Source organism: Perna viridis, chromosome 13, assembly GCF_037379345.1.
Source record: "Perna viridis isolate PV_CMFRI_1.1 ecotype Kerala chromosome 13, ASM3737934v1, whole genome shotgun sequence".
Lineage (NCBI taxonomy): Eukaryota > Metazoa > Mollusca > Bivalvia > Mytilida > Mytilidae > Perna > Perna viridis.
In genome coordinates this window covers 31,927,154-31,950,901 of record NC_142457.1, presented here as the reverse complement: position 1 = coordinate 31,950,901, position 23,748 = coordinate 31,927,154, and the positions used below count along the sequence as shown (strand labels likewise).

At 32.5% G+C, this 23,748-nt stretch overlaps 1 protein-coding gene across 14 annotated transcripts in view; it reads right to left on the bottom strand.

The window, feature by feature from the left end:
• The window catches only part of LOC148600337 (microtubule-actin cross-linking factor 1, isoforms 6/7-like), a 125,515-nt gene that overhangs the window by 44,982 nt on the left and 56,785 nt on the right, over positions 1-23,748 (bottom strand). For 12 of the 14 annotated variants that reach the window (XM_088557015.1, XM_088557020.1, XM_088557023.1 and 9 more), the window contains 9 exons: positions 8,271-9,034; positions 6,330-6,690; positions 5,827-5,946; positions 5,113-5,439; positions 4,513-4,942; positions 3,421-3,653; positions 2,665-2,889; positions 1,942-2,043; positions 1,306-1,341 (listed from right to left, as the gene is read on the bottom strand). In XM_088557015.1, coding sequence (XP_088413141.1) covers positions 1,306-1,341; positions 1,942-2,043; positions 2,665-2,889; positions 3,421-3,653; positions 4,513-4,942; positions 5,113-5,439; positions 5,827-5,946; positions 6,330-6,690; positions 8,271-9,034 — 2,598 coding nt within the window. The remainder of the gene's footprint in view (positions 1-1,305; positions 1,342-1,941; positions 2,044-2,664; positions 2,890-3,420; positions 3,654-4,512; positions 4,943-5,112; positions 5,440-5,826; positions 5,947-6,329; positions 6,691-8,270; positions 9,035-23,748) is intronic. The other 2 variants (XM_088557018.1, XM_088557027.1) reach the window with 1 other exon arrangement.

The following is a 23,748-nucleotide window of genomic DNA, read 5'->3' as shown; positions in this document are numbered from 1 at the left end:
TATAAAAGCAGTGAAGTTCAGGATGCTCTGCGCAAACATGCTTGATACATGATTCTTGCTTTGTGAATATACTTGTAATATTCACATGCATAGTTCCATGCATATTTTGTCATGAAGTAAGCATTTACAGTGAAAAAATACATCAACAAATAGTGGTTTTAGATCTCAACATGCAAGCCAAGTCTGCAAAATAGTGGTCAATTTCCGATTTCACCATTTCATATTTTGTATCCCCCTATGAAAATTTAATGTAAAGTTAGAAAAGCAGAAATATTAGATATTTAACATGGACTTTAGTAGAAATAATACTAGGAACTAAAGGTTTGAAAGAAATGGGATAAAAAAAAAATATAATGAAAATTATTACATGAGACTATAAGACATGTTAGATTATGGATGATACATGAACATATGATGAGGGATAAAAAAAAACATCACATATGCTGAAGGATAAACAAAAACAACAAAAAATAAATAAAATAAAAGGCTTCTTACAACTAGAAATGCTCACCTGGATCTTATCATAACAAAAAAAAATCATACCTATTTTGGTAAATTATTTACACATTTTTCAAATTTTACAAAGTTCTTACAAGGCAAGTGAATGCCTAGAATCAAATGTCCCTCTTAAATAAACCAGAAAAACAACTAAAATAAGAATTGAAAAAAATAGTGTTTTGTCTAGGTTAACAGAAAAACACTGTAAAATTACTTTCTTAATGTTATTTCACGGTGCTTTATAGTGACTAAAATTAGAATTTGAACATTTCTTAATCTTTCTGATTAAACTGTGCAAACAAAAAACTAAAAAAAAACCAAAGCTACAAATAAAGTTGGTCTTATATGGAAATTTCATAAGCTTAACAAAAAGTAGCCAGAACTATTCAAAACAAATCACTGGTTTTCATACAGAAAAAAAGTTTATATCTGAAGCATAAACAAAAGCTTCCATGCCAATAACTCATATACTCAACAAATTCCAGGCAAGTTAGCTGCATTAGAATTTTTGACAATTAAATTGTCAGTATTTCTTAAGAAGTAAAAAAATACAGTAATTTATAGATTTTACCTTTTGCCACATATCTATTTTCACAATTTAAATATTGAAGACTTCGATTAAAATCTTAAATATGAACAGAAAGACCTAATATTTACAAAATGTCAGTTCTGACAAAAGTTTGAAACAGATTGGAAGAGAAAATCTTAAAGAAAGACTCCACAGTCAATGTTCTAATGCAACTAGTTCATCATTTCACTCTAAAAAGGGGGGTGCTACACACTGAGTGAAAACCTATAAATACAAACCCCTTGTGATTCATTATATAAATCTCCGGCAAATGCCTGTAAACACAAGTGGTTCATTTCATTGTACAAATTATACATCGTTCTTATACCACCCCCCTTCAAACCCATGTGTTCCATTATAGTGTATAATCTATTTTTGAGTTTACATCTTAAAATAAATTTGTTTCATGTCTACACAACCATAAATCAATAGCATGAACAGTTTACGCCCTGCCAATAAAAAAAAATGAACAATTTCATAAAAAGTCTCATGTGTGAACTTACTACCTCATACCAGAAAATAACATTATTTCGTTAATATACATAACATCAATGAAACTTTGTTAAATTTTACATTTCCAAATTTAAAGTGAAATTTCATGATGACATGAATCAGTAAGAATTAAGAACATGTAAGTATGGAAAACAATTTGAAAAGGGATAAAAAGAGAAAAGTAAGAATTATGTTAGTTCAGCAGGTTTAGAACCTTTAACAGTTTGCAGCCTAAGAAAAACTTTACTGAAAGAAAAAAAAAACACAAAACAATCTAAAAAACATTTAGCAATTATTTTTTTCGAAATACAGTGCAATAAAATCACTTACACCACAATGTCAACATCTGAAATATCAGACTACAATTATCTCCCCTTTCCTACCTTAATTTCTTCCATCTGTTGTTTTAGTGTTTCTGGATTTGTAGAGATTGGTTTCATGTTTGCCAGCTTGTGTTCTGATATTGGTAGCCAGGCATTTATAGACTGAAAATAAGAAAACTCAAGAAAATCAGTATCTCCCATATAAACTGTTCCAAAGGTTTACAAGTATGAGAACCATACACATTCACAACTTTAAGACATCATCAGATTTCAGTTTTTGTCTGCTCAGGCCTAGGTTTCATGAAAGATTTAAAATTGAGAATTTTCATTCAAATCCTTATAATTACAATTTTTACCACTATCTTCAATTTCAAGCAATCTGATTGGTTGAAAGCTGAATTGACAAATGATTTGAAATTATGCTCAGTTTAGAGATTATTTGCTAAAACCTGACCCAGATGTAATGCTGGAATTGCAATCAGTCACCAAGTAGTTTGGTAGTCTGTTCTTTTTTGTTCATAGACAAAACTACTGTGAAAATTCTATTTTGTTCGTGGGGTACCAATTTTCATGGTTTTCATGGTTAGGCCAAACCACAAATTTTGGTTCCCAACAATAAGGAGATTTCCATTGATGTGTATAATGAAAACCTCAAAACCACGAATTCAAGAATCCAGAAACTTGTGTTTCCCTAATCCACCAAAACTGGTATCTACGAATTATTATTAAACTTTTCTGTTCTAATAACAAATTGTTCTAAAGTAATGCACCACATCGACTTACATCCATAAGTTCCTGAAACTTATCAGTGTGGCCAAGGGCAATTTTCAGGTCATCTTCACGCTCTTTTGTGACATCTTGCACATCATCTGCTAAGTGATCAAGGTCCTCTAACTGTTTCCTGATTTCAATTAGACCTGGTTCCCCAACAACATTACTTAACTGGTCACCTAACTGCCTACATTCCTCCAAGGAAAGCTTAGCTTTGCCGAGTTCCTTGCGTAGTTCCTAAAGTTAATGATATGATAAATACTTCAATAAGTTTTAACTTTGATGATTAAGTACTGTATGTTATTGTCACGATCATCATAAGAAAATATAGTCTTGAAGGTGCTATATTTCAATCTTATCTGTCTACTGTGAAGAAAGCAAAAAATAAAAACAAGAAATCTTATACTTACAGTAATACTTTCAGAAAAGACAAGTTGCAATTTTTTCAACAAGGTAGTCTCTTTCACATGTTACCATGGAGACAACAAAGGCTGTTCCTGTTAACATATGAGAGATGGGGGGAGACACTTTTATTCTTTGTATATGGGTGAGTGTTCAGATCTCTTGACAAAGCATAGAGTTTAATACAAAAAAAAATCAATAGAACTTCTCTGGGTGATTCTTCTGATGAAAAAGTTCTTTCCCTCAGTACCTCATATCTTTTTATGATACACCCCTAATAACTAACCATTAGGAGAGAAGTTATACTGCTTTGAAGGCTAAATGACTCCTTACTATTGCATACAATGAACAAAATATCTATTTTACCTTCAGTTCTTTCTGTTGTTCCTGAACTGTTGGCGAATCAACACCAGGGGGCTCTTGTGACAGTAAGTTATCCTTTAGGTCACGGAGGTTTGACATGGTTTCGGAACACAAATCATTGAATTTTTCTGCCACCTGTAGAGCATCGTCCAGTTCTTGTTCCCGCCTCATAGCCTGTTCTCTGATCTGATTGTTTAGAGTAGCAATTTCTGTTACTTTTTCTTTCAGATCATCAGCTGAAATTTTTTAGAATGTTAAGTTCTTTCATATCCAGTGTTATATTTTCTCAATATTACGAGGCAGGATTTGTTACTTACAGTGGTCCAGTAGTCCTGAGCTGTCTACTTAATTTGATAGATGATTTCATTGAATTTTGATAGATGATTTCATTGAAATTGAAATTGGTAGTCCTTTGGGCTATATAAATTAATTTTTAAAAGTTTTATGGCCAGGGCTGCAAAATAAATTTGAGGACTACCTAACAAAAAAAGTTAGTGCTTATCTTTAATTGATATGGTTAACGAGGTACCCTCAAGAGGAAGGATTTGAGGTCCAAATTATTATTCTTAGCACCCTCAGGAGATGAGGAAGGATCTGAGGTCCAAAACATTATTCTTAGTTAGGCTAAAAGATTCCAATTTGTCAAAGTAACACTGGTCTTTCAGCTTTTCCTTCTAACTGTAAATTCAAAATTATTGTGTGCATTAGTACTGCAATTTTGTCAAGAATGATATTTCAATACAGCAATTTTAATAACAAATTGCAGTAGCATAGCTACAATGTATTTCAAGAAGTTAAGGCTTCAAAATGCTTGCAATAGAAACCAACTAAAATAAATCCCTTCCGTTTTTATTTGTTATAAAAGGCTTTAACATTTATTTGGCCTTGGTCACAATTCTGATGGGTAATGTCAAATGTTTAATCATAATTGAAGTGTTAAGCTAATTCACAATTTAAGGCCAGTCACACTTTTTACAGTCATAAAAACATCAGGATAGTTTCAGAGTTTAAAATATTTAAAAGTTTAGATCCAAAATATAATTTGAACAATTCTTCTTAGGTATTAGTATATTTCTCTTCCATTTAAATTATTACCTTCAGCATCATCCTCAACACCAGCAGATATCATTTTCTTAGCCTCATCTTCAGCCTTTAATATCATTGGTCGATATCTTTCCAGATCATCAAGCATCAATTTTACTTCCTGTTGGTCATCCCGTAATTTGTCAGGATTAGCAGGAATTGGGCTAGCTGTTGTCAAGTTCCTGTTTATCTGAGATAAATCATCAAGCAAGTTGTCAAGTGTTTCACCCACTTCCTGTGTCATTCTAGACTTGGCATCGATCATGTCCTTAGCTTTTTGACGTGACAGAGATTTAAGCTTGGCGTAACGATCGTTATGACTCAGTAATTTGTTCTGAATTTCACCTGCATCACTATCACCACACAGTTCCATAAGTTCAAGTCCAGTTGCATTGAGGTCATCAATAAATGGTTTGTGGTCATCCACCTTCTGCTGTGATATCTGTAAGGTCAAAGGTTAAAGTTATATATGCTCTGAAAATTTATATCAAAATAGGTCACAGCCTTTCTTAGAAACAGTTTGATTATCTATTGCTATTAAAGACAAAGTCTTTTTTCCCGTAGTAATTCATGCAAAAAGAAAAGGAAATGTATTTGAAGGATAATTATTACCTTGACGTTTTCATACTGTTTCTTGATCTGGTCAAGATTTTCTCCTGGTGAAGACTGAGCTTTCATGTCGGCCTCCATTTCATCAAGCCAGCCCTGAATTTCTGATTGGTTCTCACTAAAGTGAGTAGCCAATGGGAGAGCAGATTCCAGTTGGCTTAACCTTTCTGCACTAAGTTGGCATACAATATCAGCCTGTGCTCTAATACTGTCCAAGCGAGACTTAATCTCGTCAGTCTGTGCATTAGTGGTCTCACGAAGCATGCGATTGCACTTGTTGATTATTTCTTTGACTGCATTCCTTTTTTGATTCAAGTCGTCATTGAAAGACTGAAACACAAAAAATCCCCTCAAAATTAAATTTAATTCATCAAACCTCCATTAACTCTATCATAAATCCTTCTGAACAGTTTTAAAACTTAACAGAACTTATGAGGAAAAAGTAATTTGCAATACAAAAGGTACAAACAGTCAGGGAATTTTTTTATGTCTGGAACAACAAATCAAATGTAAATAAAGAACAAATTGCACAATACAAAGTAAATGAAGGTACATTGTACCCTCAGAGAAATGGACAGTACAATTCTCACTAAACAGAGGGAGAACAATTCTGGGTATATACTGTCAGACTCTCCTTGGTCAGGTATCAATATAAAAGCCCTACCCTGCTGCAAAACTACAACTTTTCTTACCCTACTGATATTTCCCCAGACTTACATGGTGTTCTTTCAGCTGTACAGTGAGTATTTCTGGGTCTATACTGACAGGCTCTGCTGTGTTGATGTCATTTTCTGCTTTGTCCAAATACTTCAGCATTCCTTCTATTTCTGTTAAGGCCTATAAAGGTAAAATTGTCAAACAAAAATTTAAAACTGACAACCTGGTACTAATTTTTCAACAATAGAAAAAAAACATCACCTGTTATCACTGAACTCCAAAACGAATGAAAGTTATAGAGAAGACATTTGACCCAAGGTATCCAAATTTAAGTGAGATTTTCTGTAATGTTTGTTTATTTCTTTCTAATGTATGACTCATGGGTGGGTGATGATTATATAACATTCATGCCAGTTTTTAACTCCAAAAAGTATAAAGTTTCAAAGCCAACATGAGATGGACAAAAAAACTGATTACTTAAGGGTTCCAACTGATAGTAGGGGCCATAAATGTGTGTTTTTATTTTTGCCTCTGACAACCCTGATAATCTAACCAGTACCAACCTCTAATGATACTTGTTGGACAAGATGTTCTGTCAGCTCATGCCACTTTGTTTCAACTTCACCAAGATTCTCTTTCACAGCAAACTCATCACAAACTCTGTCATCCTCCATGATGGATTTAGCAGCACCACGGATATTTTCCATGTCACTCTCACGTTCACGTTTTTCATTATACAAAACATCAACTTTAGCTTTGATAGCCTTTTGATTATTTCCCTTGGATCTATTTTTAAGTAGGTCAATGGATTCTGTTAGCCAGCTGTCCATTTGTCCCACCCCATTGTCCAAGTCTGACATACGACTAGCAATTTCTTCAAGACCTTTTGTGGCAAGTTCTGCCTTACGCTCCACATCAGTGAGTCTGTAAAAAAATAATTGCTATATTAAGGAGATGGTTTGGTTATGCCCAATTTTGGCCACATATATGAAATTGTTCAAAATAAAGATTTTTATCATTTTTGTACACAGAAGTGTTTACACTAGCTAGTTCCGTAAGATTTAGGCCAAAAACAGAAAGCATCTCTTCATTGTATCCCAACAAATTTGCCTAAATGATGAAAAATCCATAAAATTTCAATATTTCAGCATATCTTGATGGTTTTTGTGAAAAACGAATGTGGCCGCATGCATGTTCATTCTTGATCTTTATATATATTGTGTAGTGCTGTAAGATACAACATATATGTCAATATTTTGGATAAACATGGAAGCGGTCACTCCTGTTTCAGGCAAAAAACATCAAAATTATGTGTAAAAATGCAACAAAATTAAAGATTTCACTAATATGTGTTAATTTTGACTGCTATTAGGTCAAAAACACTCATGATATCACTAAAATCGGCTGAGATGTATTTACTACAACCATTATCCTTTCAAATAAACTAACTAATATAGACCAAAACAAATCTTTCAAAAACGCTGAATACAGGAGCAAAAATAGGGCCTTACCGAAACTACTTAATAATTCACATTCGTCAAGTCTTTTATAAATTTAGAAACCTCAGCTACAGACCAAAAGGACTTGGGCAAGGAAAAAATATGTTGGTTTAAGGTTACCCTCCTTACCCTATTTTTTCTGCCCTAGCACATTTCATTTGGATTTTTTTTCATAAAATGCCACTAAAATATCATTTTTTTAAATGAGAACTATTAATGTCAAAAAATTCTCCCAATAGTGTTTATATGAAATGATTTTATCTATACCTACCTACCTACCCTATTTTTCCATCTAATGTAACCTTAAACAGACACATCTGGGGTTTTTTGGGTTTTTTTTTGCCTCATTTCAATAGTCTACAAAACCTTTTCATTATATTCTGCACATAATGATAACAACACTAATTTGCTTTAACAGTAAAACTGACTAACATACCCCAAATAGCAGATGAAGTATTCTACTATTGACAATTCATGACTTATCATTACAATCTGCACACTTAATTGATAGATAGCAGTACCCACACAAAATGACAAAATAACACTTTGTAATTTGCTGGTCATTTCTGATTAGATGATGTTAGCTAATTAAATAGTATATATTCTCTGAACAGAAGGCTTAGTATGTCTCACCCTTATTAGAGTATTACAGTTTGTAATTATAGACCATAAAAATTTGATAAAGATATGAAATAAATGGAGAACTATTCTTTTAACTGGAGCAATAATGTATTATAAATGGAGACCTGATTAACTATGCCCTTTTTTATTTGGAAAGGAGCTGAGGTGGAGGGGTGTCTGATGTCATACCAGTTTCTTGAAAAAAAATGACCATCCCAACAATTTTATTATAAGAAATTAAGAAATTGCAGACTTTAGAATTGAAATCAGCTTCACGGAGTAAAACAACTGTTTACCATTTAATGTTTGTTTACTGGATACATTTTTTTTTCAATTTGACATCAAAAACAGTCTGTAATTACCAAAAAATTTAAAAAAAACTACCTTTCTGAGAGATCAAATATGGCTGTTTCAGTATCTTCTGTCACGGAAACATCAGGAGCTTCTGAAAGTCGCTCAAGTAGAGCTTTATTGCTATCAATTTCAGCATTCATCAGTTGCTGTTCCTTTAGTTGTTGTAATAGTTTGTCTTTGTCAAGGCTAATTGCTCTGCCCTCATTCAGAAAACTTTCAGTGTCAGTCAACCATTCTGTCAGTTCATCAAGCCTATTCATGACGTCATGTTGCTGGGAGACGGCAGAGTCAAAAACTTCCTCTTTCTGTGCAATGTCCTGTTGAAGTTTGTCATGTGCTTCTCGACAATCGTCCACCATTTTTTGAATTGCATTTGCTTTGCCATGCATGTTAATTGCTTCAAGTCCCTTCACCAATTTATCCCCTGTTTGGGTCAGTTCTTTCAATTTCCTTTCCTGACCAAATAAATCAGCTTTTAGGTCTTTCAGAATAGCAAGATCATGTGCATCTTTGTCAGGCATTTTGCCAACTTCCTGTTCATCTATTCCAATAAGTTTCTTTTCGATTTGAGGATAAATCCCTGATAGTTTTTCACTAAGATCATCAAAGGCCTTTTTCTGTTTCATTATGGAGGCCAGTTTTTCCAAGTGTTTTGAGCATTCTCTTGATATGTCACGATATTTGGCCTCCAATGACTCAATCTCATCGTCGATGACATCATTGTCAATCTCTTCACTGATTGGTGGAAGTTGGTGTGTTCTTTGTCTATATGCTTCAGCTTCTTTTTCAAATTCCTAAAAGAAAAGAATATTTTTTTAAAACTGAAATTCTGTCTGATAGAAACTTCCAAAAAAATTAGACATCCCCAAAGGAAAATATTTGTGCTTCACTATGGGAATATATAATATCTTAATTTCATCCACACAAAAAATATGTGTTGCTCTCTGTTATTTGTCACCACATCTGATCTTGGTATTCATTACAGGATAAGATTGATTGAACAATTAGTTAACATCATGAGAATTCATTTTATGTGCATACCAAGTTTGGTTAAAATCTAGAGAGTTCTAAGTAATGGGCACAAAATGTCCTGGAAAGTTCCATTATAGGGAACAAGCCATTGCTACTTTTTACAACATATTAGTTTAAAACTGTAAAATGAGTAGAAGTGATTTAAAGTCGTTATTTTTACTAATGATTATTAATAATTCATAGAGGTTCTCTATCATTAAACAATGGGGAAGTCCAATATCAATTTTTTTCACTCGAAAACAAAAAATTAACCAAATTTTAACCAGTTTTACAAATCCTCACTTGCCTTGAATCAGAGGCAAATTCAAATACTTGCATGAATCCCAATCAATATTTTTTTTTGGTTTTAAAATAAAAAGTTTTACAATGCCTCTTTGTTCTTCCATTTTGTCATATCTTATTTTACCTTCAAAGCTAAATAACTTAAAAGGACTGAGTGTATATGAGTCATATATCACTGAAATGAATGACCCTGATTTCTGATTTGTCTAAGAGTAAGACATAATCCACCACAAGATGAAATGATATTAAAAGGCAATAAATCTTCAAAACTGTTTTGAATTAAATTATATCTTATAAGAGTCTGACATTAATTCAAAGTTCTTCCAACATTGAACCTTCATTCATAAATTTTTCAACATCCAGACCCACATCAGTTATAAAATATACCAGTCATAATGAAGATTTACATCTGGCTTAAGTCAAAGAGTGCAAATCTCAAAGCCTGCTGCATGGCAAGATAGTACCTTATTACCCTTACCCACTAATCTTCCCTTAGGAAATGTCTGTATACTAACAGCACCACTGAATCTCCTACAACCACATTATTATCTAGATCCAAAAGTACATATTTTAATATTTTTAGTCCTACTTTTCATTTTCACACAGCATTTTCTCCAACAAAACCAGAACTAGTTTCATGTGTGAAGGTACTAATATACCCACCCACCCCTCCCTCCAAATTCTCCACTGAAATTTTACATTTCTTTGATAATTTGACTTTACAATGAAAACTGGTAATCCAAGATATTTCAATAGTATTTTCAATAGTATTACGTGCATTAAAAAGCATAAACCATTAACTTGAACCTTACATACTAAAGGAAAAGGGAGGAAATAAAATGAGTAACCAAAGTTCATAAAACTTTCACTATTTTAACCCTATTATGAAAAATAATTTTATCCCATTTAGTAAATCCCTCTGTCAGTCTGACCTTTTGACCTTTCCTAGAGAGTTAAAAAATCATGAGAAAATCCTAAACCAGCTTAAAGGATTAGACGTGGATTAGTCCATAGTACTGAATTATAGAACACATGATTTTATTGGACAAACATCAAAAAGCTTTAAAATAATGCGATTTTTTAACAGATGCATAAAATCTTGCATAAGTTTTCATAAGTTTAATACAATTACTTAAAAATTTAAAATACAATTGAATTACCTTGAAGGACTTTCTGAGACAGGAAAAGCTCTATAATAAGGCCTCCTTAGTGGTTAATACACACTTACTGCCAAATGATTAGGAGAATACAGAGATGTCTCAATTACCCTCAAGTCTATTACATCGAAAAACACCTGGTTCATGCTGTAAACCATTTCTCTTACTCTATATTTTCAAGTTTCTTATCAACATCCATTAGGCAAAAAAAAAAAAAAATATATTTCTAATTCCTGCTACCCTACCCTAGTTTTTTTGTGCCGGCCCTAAATATTTTATAGCAATTTAAGCCCAAGCACTATTTAAGTCTTTATTGCTTCCCCATTAGCACAATGTAAATTGTTTTGGAAAAAAAATTTCCCTACCTACCTACCTTATTTTTTTCTTGCTGGTAGCAGGAAACAAAAATTTTATTTATTTTGGCCTTACAAAAATTATTTTTCACAATGGGATATAAAAGAACAGGCAATGAAATAAAAGTGTCATGTGCACTTTTCAATTAAAATCAAACAAGAGAGCATGACCCTCCTCCAACCCTACCAACTCCCCCCATTTTTCAACCATGAACATTTTTGTACAAAACCAAGACCCTTACTTGTATAGAAAAGGCATATCTATCTTGATGTGGACAAGTGCACAATTCTGGCACTTCCTCCTCCAGATGTTCAAATTTTCTGAATTTCTTGAGAATGACAGTATCTGGGGTCACATCAACAAGCCCGTCCACAGAATCAGGATTCTTCCAGAGTTTCTTCCCCTTTCTAGATTTAAACTTTCCACTAGATTCTACATTACAACAAATTAAAAATGAACTTGTATTTTTAATTATGTCATTTTTGAAGTTGTCAGTGGATGTTTCAGGGACAATAGGTAGCACTTCTTCTCCCACATCCTTTAGTATGTTAGATAAATCTTCAAAACTTTTCTTAAAATCAAAATTATCAGGCACAGCATCTATATCACAAGCATAACTGCCATCCTTTATACATTCAACTGTTTCTTTTTTAACAGCTGAACTTTGAAGTCTGTTTTTAAGACTGTCAGAGACTAATTCAAAAACTTTATCTGAGGCATCATGAGTTAACGTGATATTACTAGCTCTATTTTCAATATTTCCAGACTCCTTTATACTTCCAGTAAACTGCTTCCCAGCTGCTTCACTGGGATTGGTATTAAAAGAACTATCAAAATTTACAGATGCACAATTTTCACCTAAAACTTGTTCTTCCTTTTCAGATCTCCTAAAATTTAGATTCTGATCAATATCAAACTTATTGACATTATCTATTACTCCAATGGCATTAGAAACAGAATCATGCTGCAAAGTTTCATCACAATCATTCCATAAATCTGACAGAGTTCTTGAACCAAAATGTTCAACTACTGGTAGATTCTTATTTTCACATGACATATTCTGAGAACTTTGATAATTATTAGAATTAAAATCAAAATGCTGTTTACATCCAGAAACTAACCCTGAAGAACAATTTGTATCGGAAACTCCATTTCCAACAGTCTTCATAACATCACTATTATTTCCTAGTACAATTCCATTTGGAATCACATGTTTCTGATGGAAAGAATTTTTCAGCAACTGATCGCCTTTACATACATTTCCAACTTTAATTTCACACGAACTTCGAAAACAGAGATCTCCAGAAGCACCTAACAAATCAACTTTATCTTCAACTTCTTCCATCAGTATGGATCTAAATTGATCAATGTTCTTTTCTTCAATCAATGGTCTTTATAAGGTTATGCAGGACAAAATATTTTAATGGCCATCTAAGAAATGATACAGCCACAATAAAAATGAAAGTCATCTATAAATAACAGGTCAATATTTCCTTTATTTTTCACTGGTATCTTGTATGGTATCGTTACACAGGATTAAAACATTCAAGTGACCGTACATAAAGATTAAACACCTGTATGAGACGACTCCATATTCCGATACTATGTTCATATTTACATGAGGTTCACTATGAAAACTTGAAACATTTTACCATTATGAATATTTAATTTTCGACATATTGACAGTTTAATCCTAGTACTCTACATCCAGAAATTTATCTTTGGTTACATTTAAGTTTATATGAATGTGGTTAATTATGAATAAAGAACTGTTGATCTAATCAAAACAATCTAGTACTTATATTCCTAGCGATAGTACTTAAAAGGTGTAAATATTTACAGTTTACATTTATTTTGCTTTCAATACTGTTTCATTTAAATATATAAAAGTTAGTCCATATTCCTGACATATATCCTATAATATATGAAAAGGCGATAGTAAAGTTTGACAAAATTCCATTAAGAATTTCCACCAATCACAGCTTCCATTCATTCCATACCAATCACAAGATCAACATTAGCATTAATTTCCTCACTTCAACAAAATACTATTAGTGTCCATAATGTTCTTAATCTATAGTGTAGAAAAAAATGTACTTTGGTATACAAACTGTTTACAAATAGTTTTCAACTTCTATCAGAACATAATATTCAAAAATGATTTTTTAAATAGGTATTTTGAGAACCAATCTATTCACAGCAATCAGTCCATGTCAGTCTAAATTTTCATTTGATCTTCAGATATATTTAAAGTTGTTAAATACTACTTATAATTCATTAGGGTGAATTAATTTTCACACCATTACAATTCTTATGCAAAGTTTCATAACAATCTGTCCAACTGAAAAATTATCTTAAGGAAAATATTATTCACAAGTATCACCACAATCAGACAGATAAATACAATATATCTTAACAATTCCACAAGTTCTCTAATTTTACTTCAAGAAGTATGCCTCACTGTGCCAAGTTTCATCCAAATCAGACAGATCACATTATTTACATAATAAAATATGTATTTCCAATTCCACAAAGCCTCAGAAGTACTAGAAGTTTGCACAATCACAAACTCTCACAGCAATGTAGCTCTGATGGAAAAAGTCACAATATTCCACGCTAAAATTCCAGGAAAACAAGAAATACATATCGCCTGATGATCCGTTATACTTCCCGTCATGTATAAGTATTGAAATATTCATACTTTAAATTATGCCTAGAACCAAAAATCAATTGACAAACATCAGCTGATAATTCCATTGAAAATATTAATAATCAACATAAATATTTTGATCCTCTATTTTAAATTTCAAATTCTGCTGACAATGGCTTATTGTACACACAAATATTTCCAATTAATTCCCTGCACACTGCTTTGGCATGCAGCTTATGCATCTTGATTTTCAAAATGCAATCGTATCGGAATTCTCTAAGCAAATTTAAGAGGTAATTCCAATAAACAGGTAATGTCTTTTGAAAAAAAAAGTCTATCAATGTTCATGGATTATACATATGCAACTTTGATTTCATCTAAAAGTGAAAAGAAAGTTAAATACAAAACCACTCATCAACAAAATCCAATGTAGTACTAATAATTTTGCAAAACAAAGAGATTTTGAGGTGAAACAATCTCTCCTTAACAAAAAGATTGCTTCACATGCAATTTCAACATTCACTAACTTTCCAGAGTCACCAGAACATATGAACAAGTATTTGTGTTCAATGCATGCAACTCAGGGAAGAATACTCAGAAATCAATTTCAATCCAATATAATTATAGCAATTAAATGAATTCCTTTACAAATCTAGTTATAGCACTGAAATACATTCCAGTATTTCCTGCATCACTTGAAAACTACACAAAGTAATTAGCACTAAACCAAACACATGAAAATGTCAAAACAAAACTAAACTGCACTAACTGACTATAGAACAACACCATAAATACATCAATATTTTCATTCAGAGCAGCATTTAATTCCAGGATTTGCTATGTAAGAATACAATAAATACAGAGCCATTCTAAAGAGTAGAATATTGAGTGAAATAACTGTCTCATCAAAATATATCAAATCCAGATTGAAGTTCCTTTCTTTAGCAGTTGTGTGAGATAATTCAATTCAATATCAACCTCATCCTTGGACTCAGGAACATATATTCCAGCATTAATTGTCAATAAGTTCTACGACTTGTAATTAGTACACAAGTAAGTGATTATATAAGTGTTAAACATACTGATTCAATATGATCTCAAGTCTCATCAATCAGTCAAAATGTCAATCTTTGAAGAAACATAGATACTGAAAATTGTTAAGCCACCACACTGGGAAACAAAAGAGCCAAGAGCAGTAGAGTAACAATGCTTGTTTCTGGGAATCTTAGGGAAAATCGATTATGATATGACAGGTACTTACACAAGTATAAACATTCCATTAAGGTGCTAATTTTTGTGTCAATAATAATCTTTCATGATAATTGAAGCATTAATAAATGCCTGTATTATGATTAAGTACTTCACTGCCAATGTAAACCTACTTTCTATATCACGTGTACAATGTATTTATATTTGTATAAACAACAAAAACTTTGCAAAATATAATCTCATTCCCAAAAGTTGAATTTGTGAGGAATTGTAACATCAGCAACCAAAGATGAGTAAAGGGTATGCTACAATTTGGCCCCCTATTTGACACCATTTTAAATTATACCCAAAGAATTCTGAACGATGATATGCTCAGACTCTCCAATTTATATATTTCTGGAAATAGTTATGATTTCATAAAAGCCAAGTTTCATAATCAATGGAGAAAAACAGAACCTATTTCAAGAGCACAATGCCTTTATTTAATGTGAAATTTTGAAAATCAGCAATCAATGTCACAGTGTCAATTTCATCAGGATTGACATGAATTTATAAACAATGTCCATTTCATCAGCAGCTTTCAACAGTAAACATTATTCACCACACAGAGGCTTAATTCAATAGTAAACTTGTTTAAAAAGATATTTCAATCAATAATTCACATGAAATTTACGGTTTAGATATTTTCCCAATATATACATACTAACTTACTTCAATATGTAAAGTATGATATTTTAAAAGTGATCTTGGTTTAAAAACGGTCAAGTGACAAACTTTTTCTCAAACATAAAAGCTTCCATTATTGTGACTTTTTCTAGTTGATATAGTTCATTCAAAATTATATTAATGGAAATATTTTCTATTAATAAAAAGTGAAATACAAATTATGGTTTTGAAAACCCACCTGTGTAATTAATGTTAAATTTGAGGACTAATGTTTACGTAAGTACTTTGTCATGGTCCAGATGCACTAAAGAATATAAAAACAAAATAGATCTACTAGTAAAATTCTTTTGTTTGTAGGGTACCAATTTTCTTTGTTTTTGTGGGTAGGCCAAACCACGAACTTTGGTTCCAAATGCAAAAGAGATTTCCATTGATGTGTAGACTGTGAAACATCAAAACAAGAATCCAGGAACTGTTTCTTCCATAATCCACACAAAAATGGTATCCATGAATTAAAGTACTTTCACAGTACCTTATCCCAGGTTAATTTTAAGAATAAAAGATAAATACCATAAAACACAGTCAAAAACTGTCTACCAAATAAAGAAAAAAAGAAAGATCTTAACTTAAGAACAGGCTAAAGAGCTAGAATGCTTTTCCATTCTTATTACTTTATACATGTACATGTATATGCTTTTAAGTTCTAACAGCCAAGTTTATTTCATGACAAATGATTTTACACATCCCAAAACATAACTACAAGAATGCCATGATAAAATTCCATTAGTCCAAAATTTAAAGATATTTATCTACTAAGGGCGGATCATATATACATTAAAAGGCCTCTTTATATATATTCTTGTGATCCAGAACCCACTTCAACATAAAAATTTAACGGCTATTCAATCTCAAATAAAACTTATTTAGGTATTTATAATGTGCATATTTCTCCAAGCACACAAAAACTGTTTTAACACTTGAAGCAGACACTAAACTGATTCAAAGAAACAATTTATCATTGTACTGGTAAAATAAATTCTAAGGTTTAATAGAGTTCACTTGCAAAAGTTGAGTATCGTTAGAAAAAAATCCTGATAAGTTTGCTTCTGGCTTTCACAAATCTTCAAACCAATTTTCACCAGAAGTGAACAACTTGGCTAAAGGCAGGTGAAAAGAGAAAGTCCAAAAGAGGAGATTACCTTATTTACAACTGCAAATTATTTTTTTATGTGTGTAGCTACACATTCAATCTCAAATAAACCCTATTTAAGTATTTATAATGTGCATATTTTTCCAAGCAAACAAAAACTGTTGTCACACTTGAAACAGACACCAAACTTATTCAAAGAAACAATTTATCATTGTACTTCTCAAAGTGACATAATTTCTGACTATATTTAACTGCTAGTCACTTTGTATTTTCATCAAAGCATATAATATACATGAAATGGCACATCAAGGGATTCCATACTCTTTTGCTCTAAAACTAACTTAAATTGTACATTCATTGAACAAAAAAGTGACCAATAATAGCCTACAAACCCCCTTTTTTTGCAGATCCCACTTATTGGAAAATATTCATCCATACTTGATGTGAAATAAAATGACCTGGCTCTAGACAGGTGTGTAATTTATGCTAAGCTCTCTCCTTATATACCCGATACTGGCTCCAACTTGAGATTTGAAGTACACTTGAGTGTATTTGAAGTTATCTATTGTATTGTTAGTTAAGAATAACAAATAGTAGTGATAAATTTTGGGAAATGTTGACTAACATGGTCGTAATTACCTGATTATGGGAGATAACTCTAACTCAGAAAGTGGTTCTCAAACTTGTCAACAGAATGGAAATAATTGTCAGTTTCAACAAGTGTGATTGAATAATGGGATAATTAATTGGAGAGAAATTATAACCAAAATTTGATCACCAGTTCCGTGCAATAGTTGTACCTTAATGTGTTCTAAGCACTAATGATTATATTGTGTTATTTACAATATCATCCTGTTTTCTCCCTTGTTTGTTGAACATAAAATTCACATTTTGTAAACACCAGATTGATATGAAGTTTAGTGATGCTTTGGAGGGAGAAAGTCCAAGAGTGAAACTACCAAATTTATTTCACTGTGTGAATTATCCAAAATTTTGCACAGGGAACATTTGGTAAATCACTGTTATCTATATAATATGGGGTACAATACATTATAGAAGCTTTGGAAGATTTAGTATGTTTGTGACTGTTGCTATGCATGTATTAGCTGTAGACAAAAAAATACAAGTAACGATGTATAATAATCAATATTGGTCCAATGCTTAACCACTGTATCATATTGATGAAGTTCTTAATGTTACAATTTTAAAATCCAATAGTTTCAAGGTGTAGACTTGGATTGAAACAAGATTTTAATGATATACATGTATGCTAAACTTAGAACACAAGTTCTATGATTATAAAACTAAATGCAAAGCTTTAATAGTTTCTTAGGTTACAAAAGATATGCTTTCAAGCTTGTTAAAATATACTTAAGGGTAAATCTAATATGTTTGCACAATGTCACTACAGAGAGGTACATGTAGGTATAACCCATTAATAATGTCACTACAGAGAGGTACATGTAGGTATAACCCATTAATAATGTCACTACAGAGAGGTACATGTAGGTATAACCCATTAATAATGTCACTACAGAGAGGTACATGTAGGTATAACCCATTAATATAAAACACTACAGAGAGGTACATGTAGGTATAACCCATTAACAATGTCACTACAGAGAGGTACATGTAGGTATAACCCATTAACAATGTCACTACAGAGAGGTACATGTAGGTATAACCCATTAACAATGTCACTACAGAGAGGTACATGTAGGTATAACCCATTAATATAAAACACTACAGAGAGGTACATGTAGGTATAACCCATTAATATAAAACACTACAGAGAGGTACATGTAGGTATAACCCATTAATAATGTCACTACAGAGAGGTACATGTAGGTATAACCCATTAATATAAAACACTACAGAGAGGTACATGTAGGTATAACCCATTAATATAAAACACTACAGAGAGGTACATGTAGGTATAACCCATTAATAATGTCACTACAGAGAGGTACATGTAGGTATAACCCATTAATATAAAACACTACAGAGAGGTACATGTAGGTATAACCCATTAACAATGTCACTACAGAGAGGTACATGTAGGTATAACCCATTAATAATGTCACTACAGAGAGGTACATGTAGGTATAACCCATTAATATAAAACACTACAGAGAGGTACATGTAGGTATAACCCATTAATAATGTCACTACAGAGAGGTACATGTAGGTATAACCCATTAATATAAAACACTACAGAGAGGTACATGTAGGTATAACCCATTAATATAAAACACTACAGAGAGGTACATGTAGGTATAACCCATTAATAATGTCACTACAGAGAGGTACATGTAGGTATAACCCATTAATAATGTCACTACAGAGAGGTACATGTAGGTATAACCCATTAATATAAAACACTACAGAGAGGTACATGTAGGTATAACCCATTAATATAAAACACTACAGAGAGGTACATGTAGGTATAACCCATTAATAATGTCACTACAGAGAGGTACATGTAGGTATAACCCATTAATAATGTCACTACAGAGAGGTACATGTAGGTATAACCCATTAATAATGTCACTACAGAGAGGTACATGTAGGTATAACCCATTAATATAAAACACTACAGAGAGGTACATGTAGGTATAACCCATTAATAATGTCACTACAGAGAGGTACATGTAGGTATAACCCATTAATATAAAACACTACAGAGAGGTACATGTAGGTATAACCCATTAATATAAAACACTACAGAGAGGTACATGTAGGTATAACCCATTAATAATGTCACTACAGAGAGGTACATGTAGGTATAACCCATTAATAATGTCACTACAGAGAGGTACATGTAGGTATAACCCATTAATATAAAACACTACAGAGAGGTACATGTAGGTATAACCCATTAATAATGTCACTACAGAGAGGTACATGTAGGTATAACCCATTAATATAAAACACTACAGAGAGGTACATGTAGGTATAACCCATTAATAATGTCACTACAGAGAGGTACATGTAGGTATAACCCATTAATATAAAACATTGCTTAATCTAAATCTAAAGGAGAACAGAAAATAAAATGATACTTTAACAAGCTTTCTACAAGTAATTCATGGCAATACAAAATCCCCTACCAAAACCAAAAGAAATTTCTGTTGAGGAGAACACTATGCAAACTTAATTTTCTAAGTCCAAGGGTCTTCATTCAGTAAAAAATTAAAACAATAGACTGGAACAATTTTCAGACTTGATCTGTAACTTGCCATGGCAAAATAATGTACCAAATATTAAATGACTGCCTGGAAGTATGATGAAGAAAAGAGTAGAAAACTGAGTTATTGCATGTATTGTCTGTCCAAGGGCCATAACTCAGCAAAAAACAACCAACAGAATGGAACAAAATTTGTTCTTGATCTGTAACTTGCAATCGTAAAGTAAAAAAACCAAATGTCAAATTAATATCTGCTAACATGACGAAAAAAGGGCGGAAAACTGATTTGCCAGACTGCCAGATGGACAGAGTGCGAACCTAAAGTCTTCATCCATGAAAAATGCCAGTAAGGAACTAAAAAGTATACTCAGTAGAAGAATAGCAAATGCATACATTTTTAGTGCAGGCCTATATTTTTGTTTTCAATAGTATTCCCTTAAGGACATCCTTAGAGTTAATTTCAACCCAGCAGGGCAAATTAACTATAGCAAACCATAGCTAGTGCACATGTGATTGACCTTCTTGTACATGTATTAAAATATTCTTCACACCCCACTGAAGTTATTAGTGACCCCCACTTGTTTCACTTTTAATTGGAAAACCATTCATCCATAAATCTATTAATAGAATTATATTACAGACACATTGGAATCAATTACATAAATGGTAGTGTCATATTTCATTGAAATGTTTTTAAAAGTCTGAATTTGATTCCAGCAGTGCTGACTTTACAGAAAAGGTAATTGATTTTTAAATTAATACAACAACATATAAAGTATTAATGAACTTAAAAAAGTAATTATGATGTAGGAAGTTTTACTAATCCAACACATCACAACACCAGCTAGGCTGTTTTGTACTAAGAGTCAAAGAGCATTTATTTTGTGACAATTTTGCAAATGGGAGATAACTCTCATTTCAGCAACTAGGAACATAAAGAGTTTGTTATGTAGTTTTTCACTCTTACACAGCACAATGAAAGATGAATACTTGATTTGGAGTCTTATATATTTAGTTTATATCTACTCATTGTAAATTTTAGATGATTGTATGTATTTATATATTGAACAAGGAATTAGAAATAAGGGTAATCAGTTCAAGGCATGAATTCTAGACTTTAAAAGAACATTCAGGTCAATTCTGTGAGCAAGAAACCAATTAAATGTATGAAAGTTCTAAAGGGATATTATGGAAGAAATTAAATAAAAAAAATAAGTACATGTACTATAAATAATACCTGAATTATTCATATTATAATTGATGAAATCAATTAGCAAGTTTAAATAAGTCTATAAAACCCTCCTGGTTAACGAGATTCTAAACTTCTTTACCTTTACAGAATGAAAATGTCATTCATGCAACCAGGAGAAATGTTCTTTTAAACTTACATAAGAAACTGGTCAAGAGCAAAAAGGTCACAATACTACAAGTGATAGAAAGTATTAGCAATGTACACATGTATCATCACATTACATTAACTAATGTTTCCTTGAGTTCTATTCTATAGCAAAAGGAATGCATATGGTAAAATCTAAAATACACCAGGGAATAACAAAAATACTAAATAGTAAATACTTTCATGACCAAGTCAACTCCATGCTATATTATAGGGGAACAAAGGGAACTTACTGTCTTTTACAAAGCAAAGGTTGAATGTTTAACTGATACTACACAACAGGACGAGAGAGTACAAAAAGATGACTAGAGGAAAAGTTCTGGTGATCACAGAAATAGACGTTAAAAACAGAGTCAAGATTTCTGCTATAAATTAGAAGAAAATTATGTTCATGAAACTGGAATTCAGTTGAAGGTCTTTTTGCCATGAGATCTGGATTTCAAATTATCCCTATTTATACACCACAACCAAATTTGACCATAGACTTGTTATAGAACGAAAATATGAATTGATTCATTAGCTTTGACGAATCGATGGACAAATGGATGAACTGACATGGACTTGGGTACACATAATTCATACCCACTTGACCTGTGAAGTGAAAGTATAAACATCTCAATATAGCATCTATCATAACCAGTAGGTACACACCTACCAAAACCAGACCAGTTTCAATCTGACACCCGTTAAAGAGTTAAAACCACTTAAAATAGGATTTAAGACCGCTTTTAAGTACTTCAAAAGATATACAGACTATTCATTTCAATAGTAAAGAAATACCTTTCCAGTTTTGTCTGAATTGAACACTTGTGTATTGAGAAAATCAGATCAACAACAATCCAAAGTGAATATTTATACTTTTTATTAGCAGTTGTGTATTGGGTGAATAAGGAATTGTTTACTTACCACTTTGATTAAACTTTTGTGTATTGGATGACATGCACAATTTCTTTATCCATTGCTCTGTATATTTATTCTTTTAATTTCACCTATAACTTTCTATTTGAGAACTATTGGTATGTGGACTTTGGTCTTAAAGAAATACAAATTTCTCTACAAACATTGATTGGTTGAATGTAGTTATTATCTTCACAAATACTCCATGCATTTTAAGACAAGACTTTTTTACTAATCAAACACACCTAGCTTCAGACTAGTTTGACGCACTAAGCAGAAATTTAATATGCTAACTCCAAGAAGAAACAGCCAGCAGGAAGACATTCTACCTTATCCTTAACACATTATTCAGACCCTGAGCCAAGTAGTCATCAACTTTTAACAAATATACCACATTCATGGTTGACTAGCGATGACTACCAATTCTAAAGTCTACGGTACCTTTTGTCCAGGTATAGAACCCACAACACCTAGCATTCACAGGCCAACACACTACACGACCAACTGGGAGAGGGTTCCACAACACCCAGCATTCACAAGTCAGGTCTACACACTACACAACCAACTGGTGGGAGGGTTCCACAACACCCAGCATTCACAGGCTAACACACTACACAACCAACTGGGAAAGGGTTCCACAACACCCAGCATTCACAAGCCGGGCCTACACACTACACAACCAACTGGGGGGAGGGTTTCACAACACCCAGCATTCACAGGCCAACACACTACACCACCAACTGGGAGAGGGTTCCACAACACCCAGCATTCACAAGCCCGGCCTACACATTACACAACAAACTGGGGGAAGGGTTCCACAACACCCAGAATTCACAAGCCAACACACTACACCACCAACTGGGAGGAGGGTTCCACATAAGATATAAAGTAAAACTTGTCTGACCTGAAAAGTTTTGGACTGCAGAGGTGTTTGGAATATACACTTTATGAAAGGATCTGAGATCAAGTTCAGATAGGTACAAGGTTCAAATTTACTTTTAACAGTGAAGGGTCCTGGACTTTTTCAAGTTTCAAAACAATAGTCCACTTGAATAAAATCATCATCTCTTTTCATGTTTAGGTGGAAATGAAATGATTTCACCTACTTTTCTTATCCAGGCCCTAGCCTATTCTAAAACATTGTAAATTGAAGTCTTGGACACCAAGTATTATCTTAAAAAAGCTCTTTTTCAGTACACCTTTTACCTTAAATATATCCTCAATATTCAGATCCCTCACAGCATCAATATCCAGGTTAATTCTATTGCCCTCAGCCATTTTTGGAGTGAATACACATCCATTACTTTGAAATCACTATCCACTAAGATATTTTGGATTCATTTCCAAGCTCAAATCTTTAAGAATTGTGTCACAATTTCAAAAAAATTGTGGGATTTTTCACAGAATCTCATAAATCCATGGAAAAGAAATATAGCTGCACTTTGATGACTTGATTTATATTCCTATGATAAAATCCTTGCCAAATTTCACAACAATATCAACTGAGAAACTTCTGAAAAGGAAACAA